The sequence below is a fragment of the Phalaenopsis equestris genome, unplaced genomic scaffold (genome assembly GCF_001263595.1).
Source record: "Phalaenopsis equestris unplaced genomic scaffold, ASM126359v1 Scaffold218285, whole genome shotgun sequence".
Taxonomy (NCBI): domain Eukaryota; kingdom Viridiplantae; phylum Streptophyta; class Magnoliopsida; order Asparagales; family Orchidaceae; genus Phalaenopsis; species Phalaenopsis equestris.
The window spans coordinates 38,790-49,831 of NW_018236744.1; the positions used below are offsets into that span (position 1 = coordinate 38,790).

Below are 11,042 nucleotides of genomic sequence, written 5' to 3' on the forward strand. Positions count from 1 at the left end.
CTTTTTCTCTTTATGCCTTTGACATGTACCACATGACAATTTCAGATTAAACATCAAGAGTTCTCATTGATGAATAAATTCTGTTTTTGCTCGTTTAATGAAAAATAGATATAAACTTACATGACTGAGCCAATCTTAATAGGACAGATTATGACAAACGGTGTCAACCAAAAACTTTGAACTCTGCAAGGTATCCAATCTTTATTTCCTTGAAATAATAAATTAAAACCAATTTTATGTCTTGCTCCAATTCGGAACAAGATACTCGCCCTGGTAATCAAATATGAATTAACAAAAAATAATGGGAGGAAAAATTTATAAAAGAAAAATTACAAATGGTTGTTCACAAATGCAACGAACACTGCTAATTATGACCTTAAAAACTCCATTAACCCCTGATCAAAAGAAAAGATGTCTTCATGCCAAAAATATTGCTCATTATTTGAACATTGTAATCTCTTGCTGGGTGGCTGCAGCGTCAGCTCATCAACGACTGAGCTAAAGCATGACCTCTTCATCGTGCCGTGGGCTTTGGCCTCCAACTGCAGTGACTCCTGCTGCACGTCGAAATACTCACCAAGCTCAGCACATCTACTACCAGACCACGATTCAGAATCTCCCAATTTGCTGATTTCTCCATTTTCCGTTGAGCCAAGAAGGTAACCAAGAAGTTGCGTGTCGCTCCACTCAAAGAAGCTGCTCTTTTCAATTCGTAAATGTTGCTGATTGTCTTGTTGATTACTGAAATTGGCAGACTGTTGCGATTTTAAGGATACCTGCACTTCTCCGTTCTCAGCTTGCACGGCCCCATTGTGTTTAACTCGGCACAGAACCCAGTCATCCAGCTGAAAGAAAGAAGCATCAATTTTAGATTTTGGTAAGTAGTAGTTCCAAGAATTAGGATTTCAGATTGCGGAGCACAGTAGAATTCTTTTGTATTTCTATTTATTCTTGTTTTTTTTGAAATTTTGATTGAATATAGAAGGCATGAATTCATACTCTCATTGAGTCTTTTGTCCTCTTAGCATGACAGGGGAAGGAGGAGTCAAGAAGTCGGTACTCGTGCATGACCCACTCAGTCTTGGTGCCCTTCGGCGGGCGTCCCTGGTAGAAAATCAAAGCTTTCTTGACGCCGATGCACTGGATGCCATCAGGTGCCAAGATGGGTTTGTCAGTGCCAGTTGCTTTCCAGTAACCTGACCCAGCAGCCCGATTGGGCCTGTTGCCATTCGGGTACTTGCGATCTCTTGGGCTGAAGAAAAACCACTCTTTCTCTCCAAAAAATGCTTTCTCTGAAACAACGCAACACATGTTATGATAATGCTAACCGCGAAGGAGACGAGTGCTGAGGAGAAATATTTCTCACCTGGAAGCTCCCATGGATTGAACTTGTAAAGATCAGCTTCGGCCATGATAGCCCAGGTCGGTGGCAAGGAAGAAGAGACCTTCTTCTTCAAGTAATGGGTGATGAGCTCCTGGTCTGTGGGATGGAAACGGAACCCTGGAGGGAAGTGAGAATCTGTTGGCCAGCTCGCTTCCTTTACTGCCATGGTTGTGGTCGGAGAAATTTAGAGAATTGTTAGAACAGATTATGTTGGCAGATTTAGAAGGCTGGTTTTTTTTTTTCCATTTAAAGAAAACTTTAGTACAATAAATCTGACATAAATATTCTGTTGAAAATATTTTATAATCATAGCCTTAGGTGGACGTTGTCTTATTTTCTGGACATGTTGGGGGGAAAGAAGCATGCTCCTTCACAGCTATCCTTTTAAAAGAGTATTTGGAGTTCAGGAACTGATACATTGCCGGCCTGAAACAAGTGGACAATTGCATGGCCTTTCGAGGAAGGCAACCCAATTTTTTGTTGAATCCGTAGATAGAACAAGTAAAAATTGCTTTGCCCCAACTTTTTTCCCAAAACGAAACGGGCGAAGTAACGTATTGTTTTTTCGAACATCTCAATGCTGCTGCCTTCTCTTGACTGGCTGGTTGTTTTTTCTTTTTTCTTTTTTAATTTTGTTTAGGTTTCGCTTTTTCATTCTTTAAGTAATTTGTATTGCAGTTCAGAACGAACTCTTTGCATCCTCGGTAGTCAAAGATTAGTTTCGGCAACCCTTCTGCTTGTTGGAACTGTGATATATGAATATTCAATCTTGGATAATGCATTATTTATTTTTATTTTATTATCATTATTAATTTCTTTTGCTGGATAATGCGTTATTTTATTACATATGTTGATTTATAAACTTAATTTTAGTTATTTAAATAATATTCAATAAGAGTCTAATTTCTAGAAGCATGTCTCATCTAGAAGCTTATTCTAGAATGTGTGGTAGATATGAAACTATTTGTAATCTATTTGTAACCATTAGATTAAAATTGTAATGACACAATCCTAGTCATTAATTTAGGAGGTATCACTAGTATAAATAGGGGTGAAGTCTTTGAGCCTTTATCAAACCAAGAGAAGGTGATAAATAGAAGTGAAGCTTCTTCCAGAAATTTTTAACCTTTGTTAAATCCTAAAAGCTTTTCTATTCCAACAAAGTGGTATCAGAGACTAAGGGTTCCTTTGTAGAGCAATGACAAACAGTGGCATGGTTTCCTTCCAAGTTCTGATGCTTAAGGAAAGCATCTACGACAATTGGAGTATCAAGATGAAGGCACTTCTTGGGGCGCATGAGGTTTGGAAGGTTGTGGAGAAAGACAAAGATGAGCCAAGCGACGAGTCTGCTCTATCCACAACACAAAATGATAGCTTAAGAGATTTACGAAAGACAGACAAGAAGACTCTCTTCCTTATCTATCAAGCTTTAGACGAAGATGATTTTGAGAAGATCTCATGTGCTACTTCAGCTGAGCTAGAATAGAAGAAGCTCGAGGTCTCGTATAAGGGAGAAGAGAAGGTCAAAAAGGTACGACTTCAGATTTTAAGAAGCTAATTTGCTGCTTTGCATATGAAAGAAGGTGAGTCGGTCTCCAATTAATTTTCTATGGTCATTATCATTTCCAATCAACTAAAAAGAAATGGTGAGAAGTTAGAAGATGTGGATATCATGGAAAAGATTTTTCGATCGTTAGATTCAAAATTTGATAGTATCACAATCTATACCGAAGAGACCAAAGATTTACAAGCCACGACGATAGAGCAACTTTTGGGTTCATTGCAAGCCCATGAAGAAAAGGCGAAGAAGAATCAAGAGATTGTCGAACAAGTTCTTAAGATGAATCTCCAACCAACTCAGAAAAATGAAAGCTTCAACAACATTAGAAACCGACATGGATAAGGTAGTGGACAAGGACGAGGTCATACTAGCAAGCAAGGATGGGTACCAACAATAACTATGAGAAAAGAGAAAGATCTACAAGAGGACATGGATGATGGATGAGGGCGCTCGAACTCGAGTTATGATAAATCTCAAATTAAGTGTTATAATTGTAACAAGTTCGAGCATTATGCGAAAGATTGTAGAGCACCTAAGAACAAAGTTAAAGAAAGAGCCAACTAGATAGAAGAAAAGAGAGAAAAAGTTAACACTCTACTGCTAGCATACAAGGACAATTAAGGAGGTGAAGATAATACATAATAGTTGGACACCAGTGCAAGCAACCATACGTGTGGGAGATGAAGCATGTTCATAGAGCTTGACAAATCAGTAAGCGGCAATGTGTCGTTTGAAAAAGAGTCAAAGATAGAGGTGAAAGGCAAATTTAACATTCTCATCCCCAGAAAAATGGGAAGCATCAATTTATTTCTAATGTTTACTTACTGCCGAATTTGAAGAGCAACATCTTGAGTACAGAACAACTCTTGGAGAAAGGACATAATATTCATTTAAGAGAAAATACTCTCTTCTTAAAAGACAATATTGGTAACTTGATTGCTAAGGTGTCAATGTCTAAAAAGAAAATGTTCTTGCTCAACATTTAAAACGATATTACCAAATGACTTAAGGCCTGTTATAAGGATGCTTCTTGGCTCTGGTATCTTCGATTTGGGCATTTCAACTTTGGAGGACTTGAATTGCTTTCAAAGAAAGAGATGGTGAGATGATTACCTTGTATCAACTACCCTGATCAATTATGTGAATGATGTTTACTCGGAAAGCACTTCAAGAAAATCTTTCCAAGAGAGTCAAGTTCAAGAGCCCAAAAGCCTCTTGAGCTCATACATATAGATGTATACGGTCCAATAAAGCCAAGCTCATTCAGTAAGAGCAACTACTTTCTTCTCTTCAAAGATGATTTTTCACAAAAAAACATGGGTGTATTTCTTAAAAAAAATCAGATGTTTTTGGAATATTCAAAAAGTTTAAGGCAGATGTAGAGAAAGAGAGTGGTCTCAAGATCAAAGCTATGCAATATGATTGAGGAGGAGAATTCACTTCAAAATAATTTTAAGAATTCTGTGAAACCGATGAAATACATCAACCTCTAACTGTTCTAAGAACTCCCCAACAAAATGGAGTAGTGGAAAGAAAGAATAGAACCATCCTTAACTTGGTAAGGAACATGTTAAATAGCAACAGATTGCCGAAGGAGTTTTGGGTATAAGCAGTTGCATGTGCTGTTTATTTGGCTAACCAATCACCAATAAGAAGTGTGTTCGAAATGACACCACAAGAAGCATAGAGTGGAAGGAAGACCGACAGATCTCATCTACGAGTTTTTGGATGCATAACTCATGTACACATACTCGACGAGAAAAAAAGTAAGCTGGATGACAAGAGCGAGAAGTTTATTTTCATTAGTTACGACACTAACTCGAAAGACTACAAGCTATATAATCTAAATACAGAGAAGACAGTCATCAGTAGAGATGTCATATTCGATAAGAAGGAGAACGAGATTGGGGACTACATGATGAAGATTACAAATTTTTCCCATATTTTTAAGAAGAAGATGCAGAGAAACTAAGGATCGAGCAAGCAAGAAATGAGCTTACTACTTCACAAACAACATTGACTACAAGTACTCAAAATGACTCATTGTCATCAACTTTAAGAGAAAATTCAAGTGAAAGAGTAAGAGTACCACGGTGAAAGAGTACCACGCTTCAGAAGATTATAAGATCATTATGAGGTAACTAAGAATCAAGATAATCTTACTCCTTTTTGTCTCTTTGTCGATTGTGAGCCCATAGATTTCTAAGAAGCCATATGAAGCAAGAAGTGGAAAGATGCAATTGATGATGAAATTAAGGCAATCGAGAAGAACGACACATGGGAGCTAGCTTCACTTCTTAAATGGCATAAGGTAGTTCATGTGAAGTGGGTGTACAAAGCAAAAAAATAATTCCAAAGAAGAAATTGAAAGATACCAGAGAAGATTGGTAGCAAAAGGCTACACTCAAAGAGCAGGCATTGGCTATGATGAGGTATTTGCCCGTATCGCTCGATTAGACTAATCATCTCTTCGGCAGCTCAAAATAAGTTGAGAATGCATCAAATAGATGTAAAATATGCCTTCATGAATGAAATACTTGAAGAAAAAGTCTACATTCAACAACCATTAGGATATGAAGTCAAAGAACAAGAAGACAAGGTTTTAAAGCTAAAAAAGGCTCTCTACCGGCTGAAGCAAGCAACAAGAGCATGGAATAGTCGAATGGACAAGTATCAGCTAGAGAAAGGCTTCATTAAGTGTCCTTATGAGCATGGGCATGCTCTTTATATCAAGAATGAGAATGAAAATTTCTTAATTTTTTGTTTATATGTCGATGTCTTGATTTACCCCAGAAACAATTCAAGCATGTCTGAAAAGTTCAAAGAAGCGATGACAAAAGAGTTCGAAATGACAGATATTGGGCTCATGGCATACTAGCTTGACATTAAAGTCAAGCAAATGGAAGATGGGATTTTCATCTCTAAAGAAGGTTATGCAAGGGAGATATTGAAGAAGTTCAAAATGGATATTGGCTGACCTATAAAAATTCCCATAGACTGTCGAGTCAAGCTATCAAAGTATGATGAGGGAAAAAGAATTGGTCTAATGTTTTTCAAGAGTTTGGCTGAAATTTTGCGCTACATGACATGCACAATGCCTGATATTCTTTATGTTATTAGATTTGTCAGTCACTACATGGAGACTCCGACTGCTACCCACCTGAAGACAGCTAAAAGAATTATGTGTTATATCAAAGTTACAATTGATTTTGTCTTACTTTACTCATCGTCTAACAATTCCAAGCTTGTAGGATATATTGAGTTATTGGGTTGGAGGCATGGATGATAGAAAAAGAACTACAAGGTACATGTTCTTCATAGAAGGCACTGCTTTCACTTGGATGTCAAAGAAACAACCAATTGCACTCTTTCTACCTGTGAAGCAGAGTACGTGGTTGCAATCTCACGTTTTTACCATGCAAATTGGCTTCAAAACTTATTAAAGGAGATAAGTTTACCGTTTACCATGCAAATTGGCTTCAAAAGTTATTAAAGGAGATAAGTTTACCACAAGAAGAGAAGATCAATATTTGTATTGATAATAAGTCTGCAATAGCACTAGCAAAGAATCAATTTTTTCACGATAGAAGCAAGCACATTGATACTCAATATCACCACATCAGAGAATGCATTGAAAGAAAGGAGATACAAGTGCAATACGTGAAGTCTCAAGATCAAGTTGCAGATATTTTTACCAATCCACTCAAGAGTGAAGACGTTATTAAAATGAGAAATTTATATGGAGTCACAAAATCAAGTTTAACAAGGATATAAAATTTATTTTAGTTGTTTAAATCAAGCCCAATAAAAGCCTAATTTCTAGAAGCATGTTCTAGAAAAGTCATATCTCATCTAGAAGCTTATTTTAGAGTGTGTACTAGATATGAAATTATTGTGTGGTAGATCTAGAAAAATTATTGTGTGGTAGATGTAGAATTAATATGTGGTAGGTATGAAATTATTTATAACCAATATATTAGAATTGTAATGGCACAATCCTAGCCATTAATTTAGGAGGACCACTAGTATAAATAGGGATGGAGTCTTTAAGTTTATATCATGCCTAGAAAAGGTGATACATAGAAGTGAAGCTTCTTCCATAAATTTTTAACCTTTGCCAAATCCTAAAAGCTTCTCCATTCAATAACATAAATAATAAAGATAAGGTCAACATCTCATGGTACAATTTTATATTGAACTACAAGGAAACAAAAAAGACTTTTGATTGAGAATATAAGACAATATAAACTATGTTTGCCATTAAAGGCTATAAAACAATTTGCATAAAGAGCTTTTAAAACAACCTTGACATAAATTTTAATCGAAAATCCTATCTAAAATTTTCTTAGTCAATTAGATATGAAGCCCACCTGATATTCTTTGCTGAGAGAGTGTGATCCTAAAAAAGTGGATTTGAGGTTTTAGGAATTATATTTTTGTGAGTTTATGATTAATTTCATGCAAATCCAAAATCATATAAATATATTCTGGCGATTGAGTCCAGTTATATAATTACTACTTCTAGCTAGGCGTGGATCATTAGACAAGTATTCTTAGTATTCACACCACTCTATAGATGTGTTAGTGATATTTCTTTCATGTCACAAAAACTTCCATCCAATTCCATATGTTAACAAGAAAAAACAACAACAACAACAACAACAACAACAACAACAACAACAACAACAACAACAACAACAACAACAACAACAACAACAACAACAACAACAACAACAACCATCCTATTTAATGTCATATTTTCATTTAGTTCTAATAAATTAAGATCATATTTTATACAATAAGCCCAAGTCATCCTACTGCCTTTCTTAACATAAGTCGAATCTAAAACATCTACTCTCCTAATCGGATCATCAGATTGTCGACGCTTATTGTGACCAAACCATCTAATACGACTTTATCTAGTTTTATCCGTTATAGGAGCTACACCAACCCTATCACAGATATATTCATTTTGCATTTTGTCTCTAAATATAAATCCACTCATCCACCTAATCATTCTCATCTCGACAATACTTAACTTAGTATTATGCTTCTCTTTTAAAGGCTAAAATTCAATGCCATAAAGCATTGCAAGTCTCACCACCGTCTTATAAAATTTTTCTTTGAGTCTAAATGATACATTTCTATCACACAAAATGCCCAAAGCATTCCTCCTTTTCAACCAACCATCTTGAATTCTACTATTAACGTCCCAATCTATATCACCATCGCTTTGAACAACAGACCCGAGATATCTAAATCATTCACACCTTAATAATTTGATCACTCAAATTTACACTTCTCTCACTAGAGCTACAACTGCTAAAATTACATTCCATGTATTCAGTTTAATTCTACTCAAATGAAGGCCTTTTGATTCCAATGTAGACGTCAATAATTCAAGTTTTTCCTGGGCTTTTTCTCTCGTCTTATCCACGAGAAGGTTTTCATCCGCAAAAAGCATACACCAAGGTACATCTTCCTATAACTGTCCAGTAAGGCCATCCATAACTAAATAAAAAAGATATGGGCTTAAAGTTGATCCCTGATGTAATCCAACAGAAATTGAAAAATTTGGTCAATCCTCTTTCAGTTCGAACACAAGTAACAACTCTAGTATAAATATTTTTAATGACCTGAATATAAGTCATATCAACACCTTTCTTCTCAAGAACTCTCCAAAAGATATCTCTAGGAACCCTATCGTAAGCTTTTTCTAAATCAATAAAAATCAAATGTAGATTCTCCTTATTATCTTTGAACTTCTCCATCAAACTTCTGAATAAATGTATAGCTTCCCTAGTAAACCTGTCCGGCATAAATCTAGATTGATTATGAGAAATCTTCATAATACATCTTACCCTATGCCATAATGAACTCATAGAATTATGAATATATCTGTGTTGCCTGAATGAAATTGACAAATAATGAAAAGAAATTTAAGTTGTTTTATGAAGAAGCACTTCTCTTTATAATAGGTTTTGTTATATAAATGAAGAAGCTTGTTGCCCATGTAAATCTACCAGCGATAAATTGGACCGTGCTAGTGATAAAAATCAATTTAAGAAAATATCGTGACAATAAAAACTAATTAAAAAATCATGAAATCAGTTAAAGATTAAAAAATAAAATGAAGTTAATATGAAAAAGAGGGATTTATATATACGACACAATTAATTTGAATTTACTTAACTACCACCCAGACTTTAAAATTTATTTATATAACACTTCAGCATCGTATTCATATGAAAAAATTTTGCTTGATACAGTGTATTTTTCTTGAGAAACTGTTATTCGTTTTGTTGCAATGTTAAAAACTTATATTTGCATGATCAAGGTACGTTACATTGGATCCAACGGCCTTGGACGGGACACATGTTGGAGAATTAACTCCAACAAGTGCAAAGAACCACCGGTCAATGAGACTTATCTAGCCAACAAATAAGGCAGACCGAAATAGAACCTATGAATCGCCGCTCTAGGGGCGAGTGAAACACCTATTCGATAGGAAAGAATTCGGTCATAGTAACGTTAATCGTGACGGTTATGGCAATCGACCCAGAATTGAGAATTTCAAGGGAATTATCGACATTTCATAATAGAACTACTGTTTGCTATAAGTACATGAACAATAAAATGTTAATGGTCCTCTTTCATGAAAAAAAAACAACTGCTCCTGGATTTCTAATTCATTCTCTTTTTCCAACGCTCCATTATTTGTGTGATCTTTGGACAAATTTGATTTCAACGCCTAAAATTTATGGTGAGTGTTGATGATGTTACAACCAAGAAGAGGAGCCACTCATGAAGAAGAACCCTAAATTTGGGAAAATCATTGACGACATGACTTGCTCTCATGACGTTGTGACTCAAAATATCCACAAACTCAAGGAATAGAAGCCAAAGGCGATAAAAGGAGCTTTTTGCCCATGATAGAGTGCAACCACAAAGACTAGTGATGCCCCATCAACCATGAAGTACAACTGCCCTGGATGGTGAAAGAGCACCTGAAACAAATCAAGATACACACTACTCGAATTGTACATGTTTTGCATGGTCATCAAAAATATGAATGTAAAGAGCCATGAACCAGAAGTGGCGATGCGTAGAAACACCTTCTTTTTGCAAATATCGAAATTGAGTACCCATAGTCCTTCAAAACCTAAATTTAGAATATTATCGATGGCCACAAGATCTACTAACTACATCACCACTTTCAAGTTGATTGTACGCTTATTGAGCATTGAAGATGTGCTCAAGTGTCACTTGTTCCTCACAACACTTGGAGATTCAACCCTCCATTTGTTCAATATTCTCTCGCTGAGAGTGATTACCTTCTAAGTTAAATTTAAGGGGATGTTTGTATTTATCCCACAATGAAATATAGTTGTGCAAAATATATAAAGTTGACTCTGCTATGCAACGACACCAAAAAATTGATGCAATCTTTTATAAATTACAAATTTAAGCAATTAATGTTGGGATTCTACGCAAGTATACATATCATTATCAAGTAATAAAAGACTTTCTATTTAAGCCCCAAATATCAATCTAATGGAGAAGGTTTAAATTTGAAATGATAAATTAACTAGGAAATTCACATAAAATAAAACGAAATTACTGTCACTAATTTCAAATGTAAAGATATTATCATAACTAAATTATTTAACTATTAGAAAAACTGAAATACAAAGTTTAAACAGTAACTACTAAACTATTAAATTATGTTTATGTGATGAAGATTTCTTATGTGAAAAAACATCTTTCCCACTACAAAGAGATTTTGGTAAAATGAGATGAGATAAATGGTTTTAATATGCTTTGTGCCAAATAGGAGCAATTTTAATTATCTACTTTGATACAGTGTTATAGAAAATCATTGGCTAATCCCATGTTTAGTCCCTAAATCCGTGGCTAGGCCAGTAAGATACTGGCTCCCACTCCAGAGCTCCCACTTCCCTTCACCTGAAGGCTAACTCCTGCTTTAATTCTTAAACACTAAGACCGAATTGGGGATTTTAGTCTGTCACCCTAAAATCTTTAATTCTACGTCTAACAATATATATTGTTCTATTTATTTGCACTTAATTCCATGAA

At 35.3% G+C, this 11,042-nt stretch overlaps 1 protein-coding gene across 1 annotated transcript; it reads right to left on the reverse strand.

The window, feature by feature from the left end:
- Positions 1 to 273: 273 nt before the first annotated feature.
- LOC110037297 (NAC transcription factor 29-like) lies at positions 274 to 1,645 on the reverse strand. The gene is made up of 3 exons (XM_020741902.1): positions 1,367 to 1,645; positions 1,000 to 1,292; positions 274 to 845 (listed from the first exon to the last, which is right to left on the reverse strand). The coding sequence occupies exons 1-3, from the start codon at positions 1,548 to 1,550 to the stop codon at positions 369 to 371; spliced, it is 954 nt and encodes a 317-aa protein (XP_020597561.1). The 5' UTR covers positions 1,551 to 1,645; the 3' UTR covers positions 274 to 368.
- Between the last annotated feature and the right edge of the window lie 9,397 nt (positions 1,646 to 11,042).